The following is a 25,949-nucleotide window of genomic DNA, read 5'->3' as shown; positions in this document are numbered from 1 at the left end:
GCAAGAAAGTGCTGTAAGCCTCTTAGACTAGCCGCAGCAGGGGAGTAAATTAGGTGTTATTGGGGTGTCAAAAGAGGAGGGTGGGAGGCAGCAGGGGGGCAAAACTGGGGATCAAATTTTGGGTGTCAAAATTTGATACGGGTGTCAAATTTTGTTTGGCCAATGAGACGCTGCCATGTGGCAGTTTAATATTTACTTTTGATTTTAATTTTCTTATTTTAAAAATACATTTTAATAATAATTGATCAATAAAAAAAAAAAAAAAATTATATCAATATTTTTTATTTTTCACGATCTATAAATAGAGACTTGGTTTGTGTCATTTGGACACCAAAAAATTTCAGAAATTTTCTACCATATTATCATCCTTGTTTGTATCACCTTTCTTTTGAAATCTTCAAACTCTTTCATGGATCCTTCACAAAACCACAACTTCTTTCCAAATTACTTCCCAAATCAAGCTCAAAACCCAAATATACAACCTTCGAACCAAAACATTGAACGTCCGGAAGATCCCATGAATACCGGAATCCATCCTAATATTCCACAACAATATATGATGCCACCCAACTTTGGCATGCAATACCCGTATAACCATCATTATATGCCTTATGGCTATCCACCTATCTCTGGAAATAACTTTCATGTCGCTCATACCAACTATCCAAACAGTGAACAACCAAATAATTTAAACACACAACGTTTCAGTAGTGGTTCAACTGATATTCCCGAATTTTCTACACAAATATCTCCAGGGGATGTTGATGGGAATACCCAAACCACTTTTCTTGCTCCAACCCAACAATCAACCCGAAAATCATACGATCCTTGGAGCACGGAGGACAACAAAGCTTTACTAAATGGTTATTTCCATTTTAGTAATGATAGTGAATTGGGGAGGAACCAAAAGGGCGACACTTTTTGGGGTAAAATTGCAGAATTTGTAAATGACAAGTTTGAAGGTGAGAAACCAAGGAGTGTAATACAATGCAAAAGTCATTTTCGATCCATCAATAAAAAAATCGCAAGTTTTATTGGTTATTATAGTTCAGCATGCAGAACTAAGTGTAGTGGTTGGTCCGATGATAACTACGTGGAAAAGGCTTTAGAGTTGTACCGCGATAATGAAAAGCAAAGGTTTTCCTTGTTGGAAGAGTGGAAGATGGTCCGTGACCAACCAAGATATATGGTAGGAGCAAATGAATCTGGAAGTAGTGGATCAAAGAGAAAAAGTGGAGGTGATGAAGTTGAATCCTCAGCTCCATCCATCATACGTCCAGAAGGTAGGGACGCAACAAAGAAGAAAGCCAGAAAAACATCAACTTCGAGAAAATCAAAGGCTGAAATTAATGAGGAGTTATCTAATGTATCCTCCACTCTTGAAAAATTTGAAGAAAGGAGGGCTAGTACTGCTTCAGCTATGTTGGAGTATGCCCGTGTTAGGAAGTTGGAGATGTTGATGTCCTTGAAGAATAAAGAAGAGCGTGATGTTGTGGACGAGAATACTTATCAGATGTTATTGAGGGAATTGTTCCCAAACTAATTTGAGTGTTCTGTACTTTCAAAGTGTGTGTTCTTCAAATTATGTGTCAAATGTATGTTTTTCAAATTATGTGTCAAATGTTTGTTCTTCAAATTATGTGTCAAATGTATGTTCTTCAAATTATGTGTCAAATGTGTGTTCTTCAAATTATGTGTCAAATGTGTATTCTTCAAATTATGTGTCAAATGTGTGTTCTTCAAATTATGTGTCAAATGTGTGTTCTTCAAATTATGTGTCAAATGTGTGTTCTTCAAATTATGTGTCAAATGTGTGTTCTTCAAATTATGTGTCAAATGTGTGTTCTTCAAATTATGTGTCAAATGTGTGTTCTTCAAATTATGTGTCAAATGTGTGTTCTTCAAATTATGTCCAAATTGATAAGAACGTCCCCACCCTCACTACCTTCTGACTCAATAATGACAACACCCATACATAGAGATTCCAAATTGATAAGAACGTCCCCACCCCCACTACCTTCTGACTCAATAATGACAACACCCATACATAGAGATTCCAAATTGATAAGAACGTCCCCACCCTCACTACCTTCTGACTCAATAATGACAACACCCATACATAGAGATTCCAAATTGATAAGAACGTCCCCACCCCCACTACCTTCTGACTCAATAATGACAACACCCATACATAGAGATTCCAAATTGATAAGAACGTCCCCACCCCCACTACCTTCTGACTCAATAATGACAACACCCATACATAGAGATTCCAAATTGATAAGAACGTCCCCACCCCCACTACCTTCTGACTCAATAATGACAACACCCATACATAGAGATTCCAAATTGATAAGAACGTCCCCACCCCCACTACCTTCTGACTCAATAATGACAACACCCATACATAGAGATTCCAAATTGATAAGAACGTCCCCACCCCCACTACCTTCTGACTCAATAATGACAACACCTATATTGAGAGATTTTCAATATAAAAATGGTATGCACATCGTATGCTTTCTCACTTCAAACTTTTCAACTTTAATCTTCTTCTTCATATCATTATATGGATATTCCCCCAGACCCTTTTAATCTCGAAGAGATTCAACAACAATGGGAGTTGGAGGAATCTTTACTCAAAAGGCAAAAAGAACTTCTCGAAGAGCTTCAAAGGCGAAACAATCGATCACGTAAAAGAAATTCTATAAATAGGGACCATGGAGCTGCCCATCAGAGGCTCATGGCCGACTATTTCGATGAGCCATGCACTTATACTGAAATGCAATTTAGACGTAGATTTCGAATGAGAAGGCAATTGTTTCTCCGAATTGTAGAAGCCGTAACAAATTACAACCATTACTTCACCCAAAGGCGGAATAATGCAGGAAAGCTTGGATTGACACCGATCCAGAAGTGTACAGTTGCCATGCGCATGCTTGCATATGGAGTAGCCGCGGATGCCTGTGATGAATATGTGAAAATTGGAGAAACCACTACACTTGAGTGCACTCGTATTTTTTGCGAAACAATAATTGTCTTGTTTCAAGATGAATACTTAAGACGACCAAATGAGGAAGACTTGCAGAGGTTACTCCAAGTTGGACAAGAGCGCGGTTTTCCTGGAATGATTGGAAGTATTGATTGCATGCACTGGGAGTGGAAGAATTGTCCTAAGGCTTGGCAAGGACAGTTTACTAATGGACACAAGGGCACAGCAACAATTATCCTCGAGGCAGTGGCATCTTATGATTTGTGGATATGGCATGCTTTTTTTGGCATGCCCGGAACATTGAACGATATTAATGTATTAGACAGGTCACCAATTTTTGACGACATTGAGTCTGGTGAAGCTCCTACTGTGAACTTCACTGTGAATGGTCGACAATACAATCTTGCCTACTATCTTGCTGATGGAATCTATCCTAAATGGCCCGTCTTTGTCCAATCAATTCAAATGCCCCAAGGAGACAAAGCGCAGTTGTTTGCAAAACAACAAGAAGCATGCAGGAAAGATGTAGAACGTGCATTTGGGGTACTCCAAGCACGGTTTGCTATTATTCGCCAACCAGCTAGGATATGGAATATTGATGTCCTAGGTAAAATAATGAGGGCATGCATAATTTTACATAATATGATTGTGGAGGATGAACGAGATTCGTATTCACGAAATTGGGAAAATATCGACTTCGAACTTTCGAATAATTCCGGGTCTAGTTCCTCAGGTAATGTCCAAAGAGAAGTGCTACCTCAATTTCAAGTGCATGTTGAAGGCCGATCTGAATCAAATATTCATACTAGGGCCGATCTACGTGACAAAGCACAACATATTCAATTGAAGAAAGATCTTGTCATGCACATTTGGAATAAATTTGGAACAACTCTCGATTAGAGTTTTAAAAACACTATTTAAAAAATTACCAATGTTTAGAGTGTTTGTTTTCTTCTTCGTTTTAAATAATATTTGTATGTTTGATTTATCAAGTGATGAATAATATTGTTTGTGGTTAAAAAAAATAAAATTATGTATATGTTTAAATGATGTGGAAGTGAGAGAAAGTGAAAAAGTAATTTTGATACCTTGAATAACACGCTGCTGTATGACATGTTAAAAAGTGGGTGTTAAAAGAGGTGTTAAGCTGACGTGGCAGGGTGTTAAATGAAAAAATTTGACACCCTGCTGTGGGTAGTCTTATAGTATTTGGAAGTCATCTTTGGCTATTAAACACACTCTTATTTTTTATGCTAGATCTTCTTTTCTAATGCTATTTTTTTTTATGAATATGATCCAAAGAAAAAAGTTTTAACAAACCATTTGGGCCAAAATAAAATCTGCAAAACTTTGGGCCTCTCATATTTTTGAATTAAAAATGTAAAAATTGAAGGACCCACTTGCAATTATTTTCATATGGTATGAAATAAACATTCATCCGCTAAGCAACATTTGTGGATCTTTCCGAAGAAGATGACATTATTAATCTTCCTAATAATGTTATTATTATCAACCAAATATCATAAGAAATTACTAAATTATGTTTGTCTTTATTTCTACATTGTTTCTTAAATAATTAAGCTTCTCATCCATCTTATAGAAAGAAAAAAAATAACCCCTAAAAATCTTTTTATTTACAAATTATTTATTCATATTATATTTTAATCAATAATTTTGGTTAGAGAAAAATGATAGAACATTTAATAGTCATAGTCTAATGTCTTTAATAGTTCAATATCGAATTATTGTTGAATTCTTTCGGAAAACTCATTCTCTATTCTAAAACTCGTAATAATTGTTTTTAAGCGTGGTTGTCCTCTCTTTCGAAATCAGACAAATGAGTTAATTCATAACTTGCGTGTTTTCGGATGAGTTGCTAGCACCTGCTCATCACAAGATTAGTTTTTCGGAAAAAAAAATCTAGTGATCGAATACCTCGGTCCAAAATTATTTTGTTACATTTTGTATTATTGATTTTTATTATTTTTTAATGTAAGTTTTTGTGGGTTTTCTTAAAGACTTTATTTTTATTAGATTGAAAAAGTATATAATAATTAAAAATAAGAAGAAATGTGGAGAATATTGAAACTAAATAATAATTGGGATTAAACAAATCCAATAATCAACCGCCACGTGTCAATCAAAGCTCAAACAAATAATTCACAGATTTTTCCTCCTCCTCCTCCCCTCCCATCACGACGCCCTCTCCAGTTTCTCATTTGCAAATCGATCTCTCTTTCTCTCAAGAGTTTGCTTTTTTTGAGTCGAAACTCAAAGGGTTAAATCAACAATGGCGACCAAGTACTGGGTAGTCTCTCTTCCCGTTCAGAACTCCGCTTCTTCTCTATGGAGTCGTCTTCAGGAATCGATCTCCAAACAAGCCTTCGATACTCCTCTATACAGGGTAATCTCAATTCAATCATCACATCTACTATTTTCCAATCTATTTCGATACATGGGTATTTGATTTTTGACTCTATTGTGGAGATCTGCCCTTTAAAGCTTTTATCTTGACATTTATATTGGCAGTTCAATATCCCGAATCTGCGTGTTGGAACTCTCGATTCTCTATTAGCTCTTAGTGATGACCTTCTTAAGGTGAACTTATCTCAAATCAAGTGCTTAATTGATCTGAATTTCGAATAATCATAAATTTGATCGGTAATTCTGATTGGGTTATGCAGTCCAATGCGTTTATAGAGGGAGTGTCGCACAAGATGCGGCGTCAGATCGAGGAGCTGGAGAGAATTGCTGGAGTTGTTAGTAGTTCTCTTACGGTTGATGGTGTCCCTGTTGATTCTTATCTTACTAGGTAATTCCTTTATTATTTGTGTTTAATGACGAATCAGGGCCAATTACTGAAATTGATCAACTTTATTATTGAAGATTTGCTTGGGATGAAGCTAAGTACCCAACTATGTCTCCTCTTAAGGAGATTGTGGATGGAATTCATGTTCAAGTGGCCAAGATTGAGGATGACCTTAAGGTGGTGTATTCGTTTTCTCTATTTGTATTTGGTGTAGATTTTTCATCTTGAACTATAGATAGTTGATGGGTTTTTTGTATCAGCTCACTTTTTCTCTGCAAGGGATTTTTGTTTGCTGTGGATTCTCTTCTTAAAAGATTCAATTCTCTCAAAATCACAAACAAACAACATACCTTTTGTAGTGCTTTGTAGCTTGTTTGTTTTCCATGGTTTAGTTGCCTTTTGTAATGGGCTAAGAAAAGTCTATTTGAAGCTGGTTATTGAGTTTTTCAATTTTAAATTTCCATTAGTTTTCAGTTTCTTAGTACCAAGAGTGGATTATTTCATTGATTTGATACTGTCAAACTGTCAATAAGGAAAGCCAAGATACAATATAAGTTATATTGTAAAGGAGGATGGACTTCCTCAATTTCTCGAAATTCCATTGACAAGGTGCGATTGCACCACAGAAAATCTCTCATGATTGACTCCGGTTTATTTGTCACTGACTTAGGCTGGGGGTGAAGAGACCTTTTGAATGTAGGGATGGTCACTGGGGAACTTTAAATGAGGATCATCCTCCCTTCTTTTGCGATTAACTTACTTTTACAAACATGGTTCATTGACTTGATATCCAAACATGATGCATGTCGATGAAACACTCTAACAAATGTAGCAATCTATTGAACACAAAGTTTAGCAAAGAACAACATGAATCACATCATGCTAATATTTTCTTATTGAAATGACAGGTTCGTGTTGCTGAGCATAACAATGTTCGTAGTCAGCTCAATGTCATAAACAGAAAGCAAACTGGGAGGTTAGTTGCTATATAAAATTTAAGTGGATATCTTTTTTTTTTAAAATTTATAGTCAAGTAGCAGGTTCCATTTCTTCACTAGAACTAAGAATCTGATGATTCTATCACTTAATACTTGAAATCTAAATGGAACTTCAGTATCCCCGTGATATATTCAATGAGTATCCAACATCCTTGTTCCTTGCAGTATAAACCAAGAAATATATCCTTTACATGTTAATACCTATTCATAAAGGTACACAGAAAGTCAAATTGGTCCAATGAAATGGGAAGAAGCAATATGCATATGTATTGATACATATATTTGATAACTGAATCTTGCTTATTCTTCTGATGGACTCTGATGAAGTAAGGATAACATGAGTGCTTGATTTATGCAGTTTAGCTGTCCGTGATCTGTCCAACTTGGTGAAGCCAACAGATATTGTCTCCTCAGAGCATTTAACAACACTCCTTGCGGTTGTCTCAAAGTACTCGCAGAAAGAATGGTTATCGAGCTATGAGACTTTAACCTCCTATGTGGTAAATCATTTATTTCTGTTTACAAGATACTGTTTCTGCATGTTCTTGGTAGTGTATGTTGTAGAGATAATTACCTCTTAGTTGGAGATCATTTGACATGTGTTTTTTTTGGATTGTTTGAAGGTTATGAAATTAAATATTTAAAATTTTATAAAATTAAAGTAAGAGTATTTTAGTATTTTTGTTGATGAATTAAATGATTTGATGGTTGAAAGGATTTGTGATGTGATATAACCTAGAACAAACAAGCTCTTTGAAGTTTGATACCATCTTATTATAGAGAAGAAAAATATTTGTTATTATAACCCACCCTAAGAGATTGATTCCGGTTCCTACTAAGAACACCTTAATTTGAGTAGGGGGAATGACTGTGGGATATTGTGCTAGCCTCCTCTGAAAAAATCCTAATTCTTAGAAAAAATGTTTAAGAAATTCGTATTGTTTTATTTCTAATAAATGTGAAATGACTGAGCTATATAGTTTAAGGAGTTCTGAGCAAACATTACTTCCATTTGGAAATTTCTACTAATTGATTTAGCTAATGTTTTAGGTCCCCAGATCTTCCAAGAAGCTTTATGAGGACAATGAATATGCTCTTTACACAGTTACACTATTTAATCGTGATGCTGACAACTTTAGATTGAAAGCACGTGACAAAGGTTTTCAAGTAAGTTATTGCTCTTCAATGCATTGGTGCTTTTATTCATATTAGTTTAGATTATATATGATTATTCTAACACAGAGATACCTAACTACTTATATGGCATGGCGACTCAGGTTCGCGATTTTGAGTACAATTCAGAAACACAGGAGGGTAGAAGACAGGAGATAGAGAAACTGATGCAAGATCAAGATGCACTTCGAACCTCTCTCTTGCAATGGTGCTATGCCAGTTATGGGGAGGTAATTTCTTGTCCTTTTTCTTTTACTGATCTATCCTTTGTTTTTTCGAATAATGAGATGATATTATTATTGGTTGTTTGGTTCAGGTTTTCAGTTCATGGATGCACTTTTGTGCCATTCGTGAATTTGTTGAAAGCATCCTTCGATATGGATTACCACCATCTTTCTTGGTAATTAAACTGAACAACTTCCTTTTTTCCCTTTAGTTGATGATGGTCTAACAAATTGCCATGGTATTATTGTATCAGTCTGTTGTATTGGCACCTTCTGTTAAAAGTGAGAAGAAAGTGCGATCAATTCTGGAGGGACTATGTGATAGCACTCACAGGTAAGCACGGTTTAGTTAAAACTCAATCGTCAAGCCATATTGAATTGGTTAAATGAAAAAAAGATTGAATCTTATTACCATAGTTTAGGATTGCTTATGACTGTAACTCAGGTGCCGTTTATGCAGAAAAAAGATTGAATATTTTTGTTTTTTGTTGTGATTTTGGTTCAAAATTGCAGCTCGTTTTGGAAAGCAGAAGAGGAAGGAGGAATGGGCGGGTTTGGAGTGGAGGGAGATGCTCACCCGTATGTCTCTTTCGCGATTAACCTCGTCTGAACAAATTTTCTGCTGTCACCTTCAAATAACAATAATAATAATAATATTAATAATAATAATATGGGAGAAGCTGATGCAAAACAAGAGGCGGCTTATGTATCATTCATGGTAAATACATTCCATTGTAATTCTTTGTTTTTTGGGTCAAATTATTTTATTATAGCTCCCATTTTGAATGTTTAAAGTTTGTTGATTGAGATTGGAGCTATTTGGGGGTGATGATGATGATGACTGCATTCTCTTGATTTTCTTAACGTTTGTTTGTGTTTGTGAAGTATGTTCGCGATTGTAATTGGCTGAAAGATTCATTTCGCGTTTGTAATTGGCTGAAAGATTCATTAGTTAGTGTTTGTAATAAGACGAGGTATGATCATTATAATTCAAATTTTATTTACTAATTCTTATTGTTTTGATGTGGTTTTAATCTTTCTGTTGGTTTGAATGTGTGGATTGTGATTTTTGGGACACCTTTTGTCTCATTCATTTGGTGATTTAAAAAAAAATAAATTCAAACTAGCCGCTTTGGTACTATATAGTTTTTTTGGTTGAAAGTTAAAATTAAGGTGTAATGGTCGGTTTAATCGTTTCAGTTTGAACGGTTAAAAGACTGGAATTAATAAAATATTATTTGATAAAATAATTTATTAATCATTAACATCATTTTTAAAACACAATTGTATTATAATTAATATTTTTGTACTAAACATCACACTAAAAATGAATTAACAATTATTTAAATTTGTCTACTAATATATATATATATATATATATATATATATATATATATATATATATATATATATATATATATATAAAAGTATTCGAATTACTGGGTCGCGAGCTGTGATTAATTTGGATATACATGTGAGAGTAATGATAATTTACAAAGTATTCGGATGGTTGGATTGAGAGCTGTAATTCATTAAGAGTAAGTGAATACTTGAGTCGAATTGTGGGTTGACATGCCCATAAACTTAACAGTTAAAAATAAAATAAAATATATTATATGTATGTTTTAAATTTGCAACATAACAAAACAAGTATTTTAACCAATTAGGTTAATAAGATTTTTTATTTTTAATTAAACTTCAAATTTGATGAATACGAGACATAAAGTTCAACTTTTTAACTAATATATATATATATATATATATATTGATATCCATAGTAGGATCGTATAAGAAGGAGGTTCTTTTTTTAGATCTAACCAATTTGATAAATTACTTCGAAAGATTCATATCAAAATAGTGCTAGTTGATGAAAGTTATTTTGGAAACAACAAAAAAGAGTAAATTCAAATTAATTTGGACTATTCTCTCAATTTCAAAAAAATGCAATCGAAATCGAATCAAGTAAAGTATGAGTTGGCGATCAGAACATCTATGGATAGAACTTGTAGTGGGATCTCGAAAAATAAGTAATTTCTGCTGGGCTTTTATCGTTTTTTTAGGCTCATTAGGATTCTTATTAACTGGAACTTCCAGTTATCTTGGTAGAAATTTGATATCTTTTTTTCCGTCTCATAATATATATATATATATATATATATATATATATATATATATATATATATATATATATATATATATATATATATATATATATATATATATATATATATATATATATAAAGATGCTTAATTTTCAAAGTGTTCAGATTGTTGGATCGAGAGTTGTGGTTAATTTGAATATATATATGTGAGAGTAAATGAATATTTGAGTCGGATTATGGGTTGACCCGCCCATAAATTTAAAACGGTTAAAAATAAAATTAAAGTTAAAAATGTTATCATATTTTTACCGTAATTTTTTTCACGATTTTTTATATCATTACTCGTGCAAATGTATGGACTACATGCTAGTAATAATTAATATTTTGATAGTTTCCTAACAAATCTTTAAGTTCATGATATTATTTCATTATTATTAGTTTAAATGTGTGTTATAACCTAATACAGTAAAATTTCTATAAATTAATAATGTTGGAACCAAAATATTTTATTAATTTAGCGAGATATTATTATATCGATAAATTAATAATTTATTAATTTAAAGAGGTTTTTTTGTATGATCTTTAAATTTTTAAGTTTAATATACTATTTATAATGTATATTAGTTAGAGATGAAAAATAAATTACAAAAACAAGTTTTAAGGCATATTCTCTAATATAGATTTTGTCAAGTTCATTATTTTTGAATAATTAAAAAGCTAGTTTATGGTATCAAAAAGTCAGAATATCAACATAGTACATTAAATATAGTTAGAAATTAATTAAACGATGTAAATTTAGAAAAAAAACGTTCGTGAGCTTGAGAACTTGATTACGAGTATTCATTATTAGCACAAAATGATTATGAATCACTTGTTAAATTATTCGGGTGAAAATAATGAATGTTACGAGGTTCAAAACATTAAAAAAATTGTGGCAGATACCATTCAAAATTCGGTCGATTACGAAGTTGAGGATGTTTCAATAGCTTGGGAACCGGTCACTCGAAAAGAAGCATTACAAGCGACAACAACACTTTACAACTTTTTGCTGCAATACAAGAAGAAAATGCCCCAACTCTTAAGTGCAACAAGGACGGGAACGGATCTATGTAGGGGTTAAGTCCACTCAAAAAAAATTACGGTTAAAATGGGACATTACCCCCCAATTTTTTTAAAAAATTCAATAGAATTTATTATTTTTGTTTATTTAATTATTAAAAAAAATGATAAAATTTACATTTATTTACTTATTTTATCCAAAATCTTCTCGTTATTTATTTAAGCCCATCATAATTTTTTTTAAGCCCACCCCACCACCGATTTTTGGGTTCGTCCCTAAATAAGAAGATTTAAAGATGAACTCAATATAGATTTGAAGTTAAAAAAAAAACAACTATATATTCATTTTTTACTGAAAATCTTAGAATTTGAAATCTTTTAGTAATTATTAATTTATATTTTTGTTGGGATCAATATGTACACATGAATTTTATAAAAGTTATTATTTTATTATTTCATCGATTGTGGTCCAAATTTGTATTAGTCCCAAGTTGGGACGGAACAAATTATTAATTTTATCGAGGTTATTAATTTATAGATGTTTACTGCAGTTATAATACATTAATACATTACTCATCATTGTCGTTTAATCGTTCGTTTTTTTTTCTGTCTTATTTAAATATTAATTTTTAAACATTGGATTGATTTGAGTAGTTTTACTATTTGGTTGATTTGAGTAGTTTTATTGACACTGAACTGACAAACCAAACCGTTGTGATTGACTTGGCTAAAAGAAAATCGTAATGAATTCAGTTTAATCGATTCATGTTGATATTTCAGCTTAGTTTGAACCGGAACAATTTAGTCTGTTCCATACCCAATTGAAACCATAGAATAGTTATAAACCCCTTGTTAGTTGTCCATATATTTTTTTACAATATTTTATAAATTTTGCCTCGTCTGTATTCTCATTTAGTCAGCTTTAAATCCTTTGACCACAAATTATATAAAGAAGATAACTAATTAATTTTATTTTTATTTTTTTTATGTTAACTATTATATATATCTTTAATATTTCTTTAAAAAATATAATAAAATATTTTTAAAAAGATCATAACGGTGTCATAACGGTGTCATAACGGTGATGTTACATCTTCTATTAAAAAAAATAAAACAAAAATCAGTTAAACCCATGCTTTACAGGTGATGTTTCTTAGAAAGAAAAGAAGGAAGAATTGAATGCATCTCTTAATAGTTTTAATGTGATTTTTATAAATGTGATTTTTCAAGTTTACTCTGTATCAATGAAATATCATTATTAAAAAAATTAAAAAGAATTACAAAAATATGACAGACATGCATTCTGGATCTGGTGAAGAAATTTAAGACTAATTATTGACCATATATTTCTCAAATTTATTAGATTGAAGATCTTCCAAAAGATCAATAATGATGATATTGTTTGAAAATACCTAAGATCCGATACCGGGTCTAAACCAATTTTTTTTTTAAAATATCTCATTTTAATTAAGGATAGATATCAATGAGAGGGTTCAGGACAGGAGTGCATTTACCATCCAAACCTTGTTTGATTTTGAAAAATCTTTGCTCGCGGCATAGTTTATATCATATTTTATAAAAAAGTTTTTATATAATAAAATTATATAAATGATTTTTTTAAAATATATTATTATATTGAAAATATATATTATTATAAGAAAATAAACATAAAGCTCTTATAAAATATAATAAAATAAATAAATATATTAGTGATTTTACATATTTAATTGTGTTCAGGGGCGGAGCCAAGTACAAGTCGGCCCGGACTGTAGCCCGGGTAGCCTTATACGGTCTGTATGTATTTTATCAATAACGACGGTAAATTACCGTCGTTATTGGTTATTTTCCGTCGCTAAAAGGCATTGGTGACAATTAATTATAAAATTAGCCCGGATAGATTTTTTTAATAAAAAATTAACCCGGGTAGGTTTCAAATCTTGGCTCCGCTCCTGATTGTGTTTATAGTGCTAGAGATCGAGACTAGTCAGGACATGAACATAATTACCGTCCTCGATCAACTACCGATCAAACTAAAAAAAAAGTCCCAAATAGAATAATTCGATTCGGTTACCATAAACAGTTTCGTATTGACATCCTTAATTCTAATAATAATTTAGATGAAATAATATTTTAAATATATTATTGGTAAATTTAATAATGTATTTCTAATAAACCCAAGTAGTATCTATGTAGGGGTGAATGAATTACATAAACCCCGGTGCAATTATTAAATATTATTTAGTTCCTTTCTAAGCCAAATATTTAATTCGGACGAAAATGAATTAATAACATAGATGGTTCAAATCTTTTCAAAACTTCTCAACCAACAACTATGTATATAGAATTTTACTTCATTTTATTAAACCCAAATCTTTCATTTTCAGATATATAATTTCAATTATTTTTTTTTCTAAAAAAGATTAAATAAAATTAAAAACACATGTTGAATAGAAACATAATAGGGGAAAATATATAAAGGTTCATAATTGGACAAAAAAATATGTTCCCTTAATATATATATATATTATATTATATGAAATGGAGACAAAGAAATTGAATGAGCCATGCAGATGGGTCTAGATATAACTGGTTGATGCTCGGCAGGTTTGGACCACCATGACCCTGTTTTCGATGGCAGCCTCACCTGGCTGGTCCCGCCACCAGCCCCACCGTCTGCATTCCTATGAATGGCCTAAAACCTAATTATTATATACATATAGAATTCTACCCTGTTTGGAAACGCCCAACTCCGAAATTCCGAAGCTGAAGTTGAGTTTGGACGATATTTTTTTTAACAGATTTAATAACATTAGTTTGTTTAAATTCAGCTCAAACCCAACTCGAGATGTTTTCAAACAAGGACAATATCGATTTTCTAATATTAATTAAAAATAAAATTTTCTCCTATAGTGTAAACTAGTATATTGATTGTTTAAAGTCTACATTATTAATTTAAGATTCATGAATGACCAGTCTCAAAGGTACAATAATTCATATTTATTTTTTTGCCATGCAACCGTATGACTGTAATGTTAAATCAGTGTGTGAATAGTTAAATAATTTTTACTTATTCATTCACACACCCTCTACATATTAATTACCAGGAAAGCGATATTTTTGGACAAGTGGTAAATGACCAAAATACATGACAAAAAGTTTGACCAACTTATATAGATCCATGTTCATTTACAAATTACAAAGTCTTCTATAGTAAATTAAATAGTTTTTTAGTCAATATACATTAATGGGTTGATTCCTATCTAGCTTTTAGATGTCTTTTAAAATAATTTATTGATGAGATTTTCAGAAGTATATATATACTAGGGGATAAGTATAAGTTTTATCTATAACAACCATAATATTATGAAATTTTTATAATTGTGAGATTGTAGTTAGAAAGAAAGAGAGATGTTATTGTTTGAATAGGCTAGACATGCAATATTATTCATTTATGGTGATGGTGATATATCACCATCTTATTCATTATTCTTTCTCTTTTTTTCGATTTCTTGTATGGTTTCGTCGAAAATTACAAAAGGACATTTGGAAACAAGGAGTTTGTTTCGCTGAAATTAGTTCAGACTCTTCTTATTCATAATTGGTCGGTGAAAGTGAATGTTCTTGATCAAGATATATAATTAAGTTATATATGTCTTCACAGTTCATTTTTGTGGCCATCTTTTGTGCCATTAGCTAGGTTATTAGTGATCATATATAATATTGTTGATTAAAGGGTAGCAAGTAATTAATTTATTCGTAATTTACACTTTTTTTAAAAACAGTTTATTTACAATAAAAAATAATAAGAGTTGTTTAAGTAAAACGACTAATAAAAGAAAGAAATATGTAAATTATTATATTCAAATTTCAACAATATTTATCATTGCACATGATTTCAACTACTTAAAGCAAATTTTAGCATGTTAATAAATATAGGTTTTAATATATAACTAAATTTCAGAAAATTAATTAATTTCAATTCCATTTTATCTTGGCAATGCCAATTATATAATATATATGATTTCAGAAATATATAACAGTTGAGCAAAATAATAATAGAAAAAAGTTTCAACTCCTTTTCCAACAGTAAAAATAGGTACTCCAAATAATAATAATAATTTGCATGCTTATTATTAAACATGTTTGGCAACTAATTAAAGTAGTCTAGTGAGTTCATTCATAAGAATTACAATTGAAAGAAGTGATGCATGCATGCATGCAGGTGATGACATCTAACTATGATTAATGAAAATAAGAGTACAAATTGTTGCTGGCAATGAAACCCTACAATCTCATGCATCCACACCCCCACAATAATACATATTATCATCGATAATTGGGATCGTAAACATGTATGTTGCCCGTCGAATTGTCAAACGTACTAGGATTCAAGTTGCAATATTGTTGCGCATTAGGCATTAAACCACCGCTCATCCCCTGTCGCATCGATACATAATTTAGGGTTATGTTTTTTTATAACGGCTAATTAAATTAAACCAACTCGATTCTTGGAAGGGTATAATTGTCCTCTACCTCATGAGGTGCAACCATCAAAGGATCCAAGTCATAGAACATGGGGTCATAGGAAGCCAGCTTCATTGAGAGGAACTACAAATTTGTGTCCAAAGTCAGAATATAATATATATAAAAGAGATTTAATTAAGGGTATTAATTAGTTTCAATTGATATATAATATTACCTCTACTTGGTTTTGTAAGGACAGGATATAATTGATTATTTCTTCCAACATGGTAGCCTTCCCAGTTACCTAAATTATGACATAATTGAAAAAAAAATTACAAAATGATATTTTTTTATGTGTGAAAAGACAAAAATGACCTTGTCACACCCGGGAACAAGGGTTTGTAGTTGCTTCATCCTCCTACTAATTTTCTCTCTTCTAACCTGTACTTGTGTAGTAGATCAAGTAAGGGCATTTTGGTCATTTAAAAAGATTAGAGACAACAAAAAAAACATACCCTTTCTGCAAGACTGTGGGTATCCGTTGCTTGCCCCCTTCTTGCTCTAACATGAATGTAGTCTTTTGAAGGATCTAATGAATCCTTGTTAACTTGCTTCTTGGCCCTCTTCATGATCTGAATTATGAAAAAAAGACATGAAATAAACCCATAATTTGATTGTTACATATGATTGATCTAGATAGGTTGTTGTTGTTGTACCTTAGAATGAATATGAGAGGAAATGTTGGCCGAAGAAGAAGTTTTGGTGTTGTTGGCCATGGAAATATGGTGGTTTAAATAATAGGAACTAGGAATACTATGTTTGTTTATTGTCAGTTCAGAGGTATCATAAATATTAGTCATGGGATCAGGTGAGACCTGAATCTGATGATGGTCGGCACCATTTTCAAGGGCGGGTGATGATGATGATGCAGCAGGGTCAGAGATGATGCTCTGAAATGGAACAGAGGCTGCTGCCAGAAGATGATTATGCTTAAATTGACCATGATCATCAAAGTAGCAGGCATTCATCATATGGTCTTCATCTAGAAAGCCTGCAGGGATTTTATTCATGGAAACGGTTGGGATGAATACTGGATCAAGGCTGCTGTAATATTGTTCATGATGAGAAAAAGCTGCCATTTTAGTTTCTTTTTTCAAAGCTTTGGAAATCGAAAATGGAGAGATGGTTGGCTTATTAAAGGGAAGACTGGGTCTAGACAATGGAACTATGCTAGAGGTAGGTCACTTTATATAAGCATTCATCATCATCATCCAAGATAGAGACCGGTCAAATGAAAATAAAAACTAATTATTGATTCCTTGAAACTTAGCACAACAACTCAAATGATAAATAATTTATCTAAGATAACAAAAATTGAGACTCAAGGACATGATTATATGTTCGTAATACATATATATTTTTTAAATGATTCGGGCGAAGACTCGAACCCATTACCCAGAGAAGACGAGTTCATGTGCTCTAATTGGGGCTTTCCTAGCCCATGGACTTGTTGGACCAGTCTTAGGAGACTGGTTCTAACGCGATTCTACAACTGAGCTATAAGTCTGCCTATCTTATTAATTCGATATAAAAAATAAATAAAATATACTCATCATAATTAGAATAAGTTAGAAAAGAAATAATAAGTTAGAAAAGAAATAATAAAAGTTTTTTATGTATAGAATTATTCATATATAGTTTGTTGAAAAGTGTTAAAGGACCATTGACAAAACTTTTCTTTTTAAAAGTTAAACTTATGGTTAAATTAATTTTAAAAATAAGTAACATTTTTGTGATTTAATTTGTAATTTTATTTAATAAAGAATCATGCAAATTAATTAAAACTTTTCATCATGTATTCTCTTGATTTCATTTTGTTACTTTTTTTTTTTTATTAGTTTCTTTCTCCATTTTATTTTCTCAATGTTTGTATCTTAATTAACTACTCTTCACAAGTTTTATAAGGCATGGATTATTTTTTGGTACATAAAATGGGAAATAAATTACTTTGACTAGAATTTTGCCGACATTTATATCAATGGAAGTTTAAAAGTTCAACTTTATTATAAAGGAGGCTTTATAGCATCAACAGCTAGCTAGTGACAAACTCCATAGAAATGAAAGCAAGGGTTGTATCCTCTTTAAATGGTAAAATTTGAGCAAATTAGGTCAACATTTGATGAGTTTCGAATTGTTTCAAACTTAAATTACATCAAAACCAGTAGAAGATCAATAACTTTATCGAATTGTGTTAGACAATCATATATATAGTTGTCGATTGTAATCTAATTGACTAACTAATATTCGTCGGCACCAAGGAAATGCTTACACTTTGTTTGGGACAAATGGAAGTTCAACAAAAAGTGACCTAATTTATTGATATATCTAGTTTTGATTTTGGCTAAAAATACGAAATTGCATACAACCCAATATTAGGAAAAAGTACTTCTTAGGATATAATATGAACTTTTCTTTGAATGATAAAATATTTTTAAAAATTCTATGACAATCACAATCATGATGAATATTTCTTTGCTAGGGGATTGAATATACACTTAATTTAATTGCACATGTAGTGCAGATGGAATGAAAACATTGATTCCCAATTTTATAAACTGAGAATTTGATTATTTATTCGTTTTAACAGTAAATGTTGATTGAGTTAGTTCAATTTCCATAAAAAAAAAAAATTGGATTATGTAATTAGATGATGAAAATTTTGTTTTGAAATCTTCTTAGACTTATTTCATTAATTTAAATATTTTATTAAGATTTATAAATAATATCTATAGATAAATGTGTTGAGTTATGGAGCTTATAATTATAATAAACTATATAATTGTTAATTAAAGTTTATTGGGTTTGTATTTTGTTTTAAGCTTGAACTTAACCAAGAGTTATTTATGTTTTATTACCTGAATATCTACCCTATATATATGAGATTATTAAGGGTTTACATAAGTAAGACAGAATTCAAGAGAGATAAAGTGTGAGACAGAAAATTTTGTATTCATTTTTCTTCTTCATAGTGAAATCAGGTGGCGACTGAAGTGCACGTAGCTCAATTTGAGTGAACCACTATAAATCTGTGTCTTCTTGTATTTTATTTTTTTGCGTTTTTACAAATCGTTTTAAGCAGATTGGATTTGGGAGATACAAATCCTAACAACTGGTATCAGAGCATTTAGGCTAGATCTGAGCATTGGAAACGATGACAAATAACAACAGTATAAGACACGGCATTGGAAGATTCGATGACACAAATTATGCCTTCTAGAGAATACAGATTGAAGATTATCTCTATGGAAAGAAGTTTCATCTTCCTTTGAGCGAGAAACCAGAGAAGATGAATGAAGCTGGATGAAAACTCATTGATAGACAGGTTTTGGGAGTTGTTTAATTGACGTTAGCCAAGACGGTTGCTCACAATGTAGCAAAGGAAAAGACCACCATGAGTCTGATGAAAGCTCTTTCTAATATGTATGAGAAATCATCTATTAACAACAATGTACATCTAATAAAACGACTCTTTTACTTAAGAATAGTTGATGGTACTGATGTTCCATTCGCAAACGGGTTCTGGGAGAGATTCTACCCATTTTTTAGTATAGGATATTCACAAACGCAAAAAGTTGCCAAATTAAAAAATCAGCCCTCTATATTATTTTTTTTTATATTAAAGATTTATTTTATTATTTTAGTTATAAGATTTATTTTATTTTTATATATTTTAATGTATATATTTTTTATTTTTATTAAAATATAAATATAATTTTAAAATAAATTCTTTTTTGAATTTGGTTAATAAATAAATATAAATAAATACAATTACTCTATTCTTATAAAATTTATTTTGTAATATTAAAAATATATATTAAATCAACAAATAATAAATCTAAGCAATTTATTTTATTTAACATTTTTTAATTAAAATATGTGATTTATTTTTAAAGTGTTATATTTGACTTAGAATTTTTTCAATTTAAGTAATTCTTTGTTAAAATTTTTAAAATTATTTTATCACATCAAATAATCAAACTATATATTATATATATAAAAAAAATAAATATATTCTTACTTACTTTTTCAATTTTAAATACAAAAATATATTTAATATTTTATTCGAAACAAATCTCAAATAATATTTTTTTTATTAATTTTCTTTTACCGTAATTCATACAAAAAAAAGACTAAAAAACACATCAACAAGTTCTAGAATTTGGTTTGATTATTTTTGTTTGGGTCTTTTAAAAAACTTTTATTATTAGTATAATGATTATAAAGATGATTATCGACTTAATATAAATGGATAATTATGATTGGCTTAATTATTAATTATTGGCAATGAGTTGTTTGTTATTTACTCTTATTAAGATTTAAATAATTTTAAAAAAATTATATATGACTCATTTAACAAATTATTTTTAATATAAAAAATTTATAAATAAATCACATAAATTAAATATAGTAAATTTTATAAACTTAAAACTAGTTAAAATTAAAAAAGATATAACTTATTTTTTTTATAATTCGTTATAATAAAAAATTATTACAATTTTTTTTATAAAGAGTTTAGAAGACATTTAAATGTATTCAATTTTTTTTTATACGAAACTAAATAAATTATTATATATTAAATTTTATAAAATAATAACAATTTAAGATATTTAATTTTCAAAATATATAAAAATATGTTTATACAAGGTTAAAACATATGTATATTATTATTTGAAAAATAAATCATATATATATATATATATTAAATAATAAATAAATAAAAACTTTCTTTCACTTTTTAAATTTAACTGGATAAATATATCATACTCAAAATTATTTGAAAACTAGAGCAAGTCAAATAAAACCCATCTCCAAATGTCATAATAAGACTTATAGTCTCAAGCCAAACAAAATTAGGGATTGCAATGGGGCGGGGAATGCAATTACCATCCCCGCCCCGTTTTAGTTTCGGGGAATGCAATTACCATTTCCGCTCCATTCGGTTTTTTTCGGTTTCGGGAAATCCCGCGGGGCACCGTTAATATTTTTTATTTAAAAAATAAATAAATATTATACAATAAAATTATATAAAGCAATTTTTTAATATAATATATATTGTAATATATTAAAATTTTATATTATTATAAAGAAGTAATTTTAATACTCTTATAAAATATAGTAAATAAATAAATATATTGGTGATTTAATATATTTAATTATGTTTATGGTATTCGGGGCAGAATCGGGGTAAAAACGGGGTGAAATCGGGGCGGGTAGGGGCGGAGGACACAAATACCATCCCGTTCCATCCTCGTTCGGTTTCGGGGAAAAAACGTTCCAAACGGGACAATTCGGTTCGGTTTTTTCGGGGCGGTTTCAAATTGCCATCCTTAAACAAAACTCAGCTCCAAATGTCATAATGAGACTTATAGTCTCATTAGAAAGGTCATACTACTATATTATTATATAGATACTATGTAGGTTATGATTGTTAGTAAAATTTGAGTTTAAATAATAAATGAGTGAATGTTTTAAATTTAATGATGAAAACAGTAAAATAGTTGAATATAATTAATTGTATTTAAAAGAGTTATTTATATAGAACAAGGGGGAATTTGACGAAATGACCCTAAAGATGCATTTATTTGCATCCGTGTACACCTGATAATTTTTATTTCTCTGGTGATCACTTTATTTTTTTTGGACGAAAATATCCTTATCGCGTAACGCAAAGGTAATTTTTTTATATAAATACTCAAATTTTTTATTTTGTTATTTTCTTTCTCTCTCTTCTCTCTTCTCGCGATGGCGGTGGCGGAACCCTAAACGAACACATTATACAGATCGACGACGAAAACTCGTTCTAATATTAGGTGATTGAATCGATTTATGTTCTTATTTTCATTATGTTCATCTTCAAACCCTAAACCATGAGATTTTCTTATTGTTCATCTTGTCGATGATGATGTTTGCAGTTGATGATGTTCTGATTTGGTTCCGTTTCAGGGAAGATTCATTTGATTCTCGCGACTGGGCTTCTCGTGAAGTGCCTTCCCGTTACGCGAAGGCCTTCCCATTTTGTGAAGGGCCTTCCCTTTTCGCATATTTAATGAATAATTGCATGGTCTTCAATATTATTATTTATCCATTCATGTTTTCTATTGCAGCTGAAGTATTTTGGACGATATTTAGACATCATGGTATCAGATGAACATTTCATTGTCAAAATACCTGACAATCTTCCTCTTGATGCGGCTGTTCCTCCTCTCTACGCTAGAATTACAACTTATAGTCCTTTAAGGTACTTTGGTTTAGATAATCTAGGAACCAATTTAGGTGTGGTGGGTCTTGGTGGGTTAGGTCATTGTGCGGTTAAGTTTGCCAAGGCTTTTGGTGCTAATGTGACTATTATTAGTACTTCGATTAGCAAGAAGAATGAGGCGATTGAGAGGCTCGGTGATGATTCGTTCTTGATTAGTAGTGATCCTGATCAGATGAAGAGTCATGGAAAGATTGTCATTGATTTAAGGATGATGGGGAATTAGTTAATAAATGTGTATGTTGATGTGTTCTTATTATGTATGTTGTTTATGTATGTTCTTATTATGTGTGTTGTTGGTAGTTTGGATTTGTTCAACTTTTGGTTAGGGCAAGACAATTTACTATGTAGTAATTAATTAAAACATGTATTATAATAATATCTCAACTTATAATATCCCAAAATTGTTCATATTTTGATAGGTATACTACCAATACAATAACACATTTTTGTCTAACAATTGAAATTAATCAAATAAAAGAACATATATTTGTATATATAAATCTACAACTTTTATGTGTAATGGATGGATCTAATCACAAATACATAGTTAGATTTATATAAACACCATGTCAACAAGAACATATAACAAAGCATAATAATCATTCATGGTTTCCACATGACAAACTAGTACTGAAAAGTGAAAACAAACCCAAGAACAACATCTTTTTTTTTTATCAAATCACCGCAACTTAAAAAACATTGGAGCAAACAAAATAAACAAGCTCTCCCCTGCTGCAATGAGCAACAAATAGAGAAGCCCGAAAGGATGATATATCTAAAATGATATGAACAGTTGTTTTTGCTCTTGGTCAAGGTCCTGATGAAGACAAAGAGGTTGCAGAAATCACATCTCTAGATCTTGTTGAGTTATCCACCTTAACAACAAGATTGACTTTAGCTATAGAATCCTGGACAGTACCATGATAGTCAAAAAGGCAACCATGTTTATCAGAGTAGTGATGGGATCCACATAACATATTCCCACATCGACATGGCGGGTTCCTTTCCATTAACAATGTTCTCAATGGAGGAGGCATCAAGTTTGGTATCTAATGACACACCAAAATTTTCCATCCGAGATGCCCTTTTTGTGATTGCCCCTGAAATCATTCAATTGATTTAATAACACAAGGATATATTTATGAAGACTTATATGATATGATTGTTCATAAACCTGTTGAGACAAACGATGTGAACCGATTGCCATTGTCTCGAATAGGACAATGGGCATTGCAATGATAAATTCCACCTATAAGCAGTACTAACAGATTATCAATTCCAGTACGATAGGATCGGCGCTGAATAGGGTACATCAAAATAATCTCGATCAACATCCCCACTGCAATAGAACATATGCAGAAATTATTATGACAGTCAAGACCTGTGTAACATAAATGAGATTAATTATGAATGAATACATTTAAAGGTGACAAACACCAAACTGACATACCTTTTGAAAATGGCCAACTTGATTTGTATTGTCTACTAGATGAGCAGCTTTACCAAAGAAGGTATGCACATATGTGGAGATCACAACAACTTCGATTTCTCCTTGCTTGCAGGAACACACTCACTAGTTAAAGCAGACTGGAGCAACCAAATAATCGAGCAAACATGAATATTATAATAATAATAATGATAAGAAGAAGAAGACAACAAGTTCCATATATACTATATAATTATTATAAATACAATAAAACATCACCTGGTCAACTTTCAAAGGATCCTCTTCGAGGAGTCTAGCATCAGTAGGGATGATATCCCCAAGTTTAATACTAATTATGTCACCTGGAACAAGAACTGATGCATCTTCCTCGTTCCATTTTCCATTACGAAGAACCTGCAACAAATATATAATATATCATGCCCATAGAAATCACATCCTGAGTGTCAATCTCCAGTTAGTTAGTTACCTTAGCTTTTGGTGCTAAGCGTGCCATTAGAGATGATGCAGCATTGCCATCATTGTTCTCCTCAATAAAACTAATAGTAGAATTGATAATAAGTAGGCAAATTATTCTAACAAAGTCTTGCCAATCAGGTGGTTTTCCCTGCAAGAAATTTGCAATAAATAAATTTACCTTGACAAATCATTAATTGTACTATATATGTCATGTTTTCAAGAATTCAAAGTATATAAGAGACAATAAAAAATGAAACTAAAATTCTCTAGTTGTTAAAGGCCTCTTTTCTGCAGCCTCGTTTGATAATCCCTCTTTTGTACATTTCAAGTTCTGAAAAACCTCCTCAATTGAAATATTCTTCTGCAATTGAAACCAAATGTCATAAGCTTCTAATCATTCCAAGTCCAAAGACAAACATATGTACTAACAAGATGATGATTATACGTACCAAATCAACGGACTCATTCTTCAGAGTCTCCATTAAATCATCTCCACCTTCCATATTTTGTTTATTTGTAATGCTGCTTCAACTGTACGTACAAGTTGAGAATCAAATTACAAATGAAGCTCTCTATGATAAAAAAAATACATGTGCATGGATATATATATATATATATATATGAACGGATGAAAACGATAACCGCCACCTGCCAAAAAGAAAGAAAGGAAGAGTAGAAGAGAGAGCTGAAGTAGAGGAAATATTATTAATATGCAGGCAGGTACAAAAAAGTTCAGGTGGTACCGAATAACGGGAAGGCCTTCGCGTAACGGGAAGACCTTCGCGTAACGAGAATGCCTTCGCGTAATGGGAAGACCTTCGCGTAACGAGAAGGCCTTCGCGTAACGGGAAGGTCTTTCGCGAAACAGAACTGAATCAAGAATACGAGGAAATTAAATAAAAAACATTCACCTTAGAATCAGAAAACAAGATTATCTGCAAATATCATCATCGACAATATGAACAACTAATATGAAAACCAATATGAACAATAAGATGAACAATAAGATGAATAATAAGATGAACAAAATATGAACCAATATGAACAATAAGAACAGGTTTAGGGTTTGAAGATGAAGATAATGAAAATGAGAACATAAATCGATCTGTATGATGAACACATGATATCGATCTGTATGATATGTTCGTTTAGGGTTTCACCTCAGCCGTCGTCGCCGTCGCCGTCTAAGAGAGAAAGATGAGTAGAGAGAGAAGAGAGAGAAAAAAAATAACGAAATGAAAAAAATTGAGTATTTATATTAAAAAAAATTCCCTTCGCGAAACGCGAAGTCCCTTCGCGAAACGCGAAGTCCCTTCGTGTTAAGCGATAAGGGTATTTTCGTCCAATAAATAAATAAATTGGTCACCAGAGCAATAAAAATTATCAGGTGACCACGGATGCAAATAAATGCATCTTTATGGTAATTTCGTCAAATTTCTCCATACAAGGGAGGAACTTATTACTACAATATCTCGCCCCGAATTTGACCCAAATTATAAAATTTTAAATTAATTAAAATATTAATTAAAGTATAAAGGAATTCAAATAATATATAAGAATAATAATAAAATATATAATATTTAGAAAAAAAATATATAATGTAGAAAAAAAATTTAATTTAATTAATTTTTCTCCCAAACCCACTCTCTCTCCTTCGTTCTTCTGAAGTTCTTCCCTAACTAAGTTCTAACTCCTGATTTCATCAGCATCTAATGATTCACAATTAAATTACATGATATTTAGACTTCACAATCAAATTACACGATAGTTTAGACGAATCTTTGTCCTTATCACTTGATAGATTGAAAAAATACTAATTTGGAAAAATTTCAAGTACCCAGAATCGAACCGGAACCGAAACCGAAAATCAAACACAGAAGAGCAAACACAGAAGAAATTGTAGTCG

General features: G+C 31.1%; 5 protein-coding genes and 1 pseudogene across 5 annotated transcripts; 4 read left to right on the top strand and 2 right to left on the bottom strand.

The window, feature by feature from the left end:
* The first annotated feature begins 409 nt into the window (after nucleotides 1–409).
* Nucleotides 410–1,543, top strand: LOC124913300. The gene has a single exon (XM_047453897.1). It carries the CDS (start codon nucleotides 410–412, stop codon nucleotides 1,541–1,543), a length of 1,134 nt encoding a protein of 377 aa, XP_047309853.1.
* Nucleotides 1,544–2,569: 1,026 nt separating this feature from the next.
* LOC124913292 lies at nucleotides 2,570–3,892 on the top strand. Its single transcript, XM_047453888.1, has one exon. The coding sequence runs from the start codon at nucleotides 2,570–2,572 to the stop codon at nucleotides 3,890–3,892; it is 1,323 nt and encodes a 440-aa protein (XP_047309844.1).
* A 1,297-nt stretch (nucleotides 3,893–5,189) lies between these two features.
* On the top strand, nucleotides 5,190–9,204 carry LOC124920448 (V-type proton ATPase subunit C). The gene is made up of 11 exons (XM_047460940.1): nucleotides 5,190–5,396; nucleotides 5,522–5,590; nucleotides 5,677–5,804; nucleotides 5,879–5,978; nucleotides 6,710–6,777; nucleotides 7,158–7,299; nucleotides 7,850–7,966; nucleotides 8,077–8,202; nucleotides 8,289–8,372; nucleotides 8,451–8,530; nucleotides 8,710–9,204. The coding sequence occupies exons 1-11, from the start codon at nucleotides 5,283–5,285 to the stop codon at nucleotides 8,804–8,806; spliced, it is 1,125 nt and encodes a 374-aa protein (XP_047316896.1). The 5' UTR covers nucleotides 5,190–5,282; the 3' UTR covers nucleotides 8,807–9,204.
* A 6,479-nt stretch (nucleotides 9,205–15,683) lies between these two features.
* Nucleotides 15,684–17,000, bottom strand: LOC124913285 (transcription factor bHLH137-like). Its single transcript, XM_047453881.1, has 6 exons — nucleotides 16,538–17,000; nucleotides 16,337–16,453; nucleotides 16,197–16,262; nucleotides 16,057–16,125; nucleotides 15,891–15,965; nucleotides 15,684–15,794 (listed from the first exon to the last, which is right to left on the bottom strand). The coding sequence occupies exons 1-6, from the start codon at nucleotides 16,958–16,960 to the stop codon at nucleotides 15,684–15,686; spliced, it is 861 nt and encodes a 286-aa protein (XP_047309837.1). The 5' UTR covers nucleotides 16,961–17,000.
* A 4,777-nt stretch (nucleotides 17,001–21,777) lies between these two features.
* Nucleotides 21,778–22,363, top strand: LOC124913275 (8-hydroxygeraniol dehydrogenase-like). Its single transcript, XM_047453873.1, has 2 exons — nucleotides 21,778–21,942; nucleotides 21,986–22,363. The coding sequence occupies exons 1-2, from the start codon at nucleotides 21,778–21,780 to the stop codon at nucleotides 22,361–22,363; spliced, it is 543 nt and encodes a 180-aa protein (XP_047309829.1).
* A 586-nt stretch (nucleotides 22,364–22,949) lies between these two features.
* On the bottom strand, nucleotides 22,950–24,546 carry LOC124913269 (annotated as a pseudogene).
* Nucleotides 24,547–25,949: the final 1,403 nt, after the last annotated feature.

The sequence above is a fragment of the Impatiens glandulifera genome, chromosome 1 (assembly GCF_907164915.1).
Source record: "Impatiens glandulifera chromosome 1, dImpGla2.1, whole genome shotgun sequence".
In the NCBI taxonomy this organism is placed as follows: domain Eukaryota; kingdom Viridiplantae; phylum Streptophyta; class Magnoliopsida; order Ericales; family Balsaminaceae; genus Impatiens; species Impatiens glandulifera.
This window is presented reverse-complemented; position numbering and strand designations above follow the sequence as displayed.

Coding starts and splice junctions, on each gene's coding strand:
- LOC124913300 (XM_047453897.1), top strand. CDS start 410: ATGGATCCTTCACAAAACCACAACTTCTTTCCAAATTACTTCCCAAAT.
- LOC124913292 (XM_047453888.1), top strand. CDS start 2,570: ATGGATATTCCCCCAGACCCTTTTAATCTCGAAGAGATTCAACAACAA.
- LOC124913285 (XM_047453881.1), bottom strand. CDS start 16,960: ATGGCAGCTTTTTCTCATCATGAACAATATTACAGCAGCCTTGATCCA. Junction 16,454..16,537: donor CCTCTCATATTCATTCTAAG/GTACAACAACAA, acceptor TTCATAATTCAG/ATCATGAAGAGGGCCAAGAA. Junction 15,966..16,056: donor CCTTACAAAACCAAGTAGAG/GTAATATTATAT, acceptor ACAAATTTGTAG/TTCCTCTCAATGAAGCTGGC.
- LOC124920448 (XM_047460940.1), top strand. CDS start 5,283: ATGGCGACCAAGTACTGGGTAGTCTCTCTTCCCGTTCAGAACTCCGCT. Junction 7,967..8,076: donor CACGTGACAAAGGTTTTCAA/GTAAGTTATTGC, acceptor ATGGCGACTCAG/GTTCGCGATTTTGAGTACAA. Junction 8,531..8,709: donor CTATGTGATAGCACTCACAG/GTAAGCACGGTT, acceptor TCAAAATTGCAG/CTCGTTTTGGAAAGCAGAAG.
- LOC124913275 (XM_047453873.1), top strand. CDS start 21,778: ATGATGATGTTTGCAGTTGATGATGTTCTGATTTGGTTCCGTTTCAGG. Junction 21,943..21,985: donor ATTTAATGAATAATTGCATG/GTCTTCAATATT, acceptor TTTCTATTGCAG/CTGAAGTATTTTGGACGATA.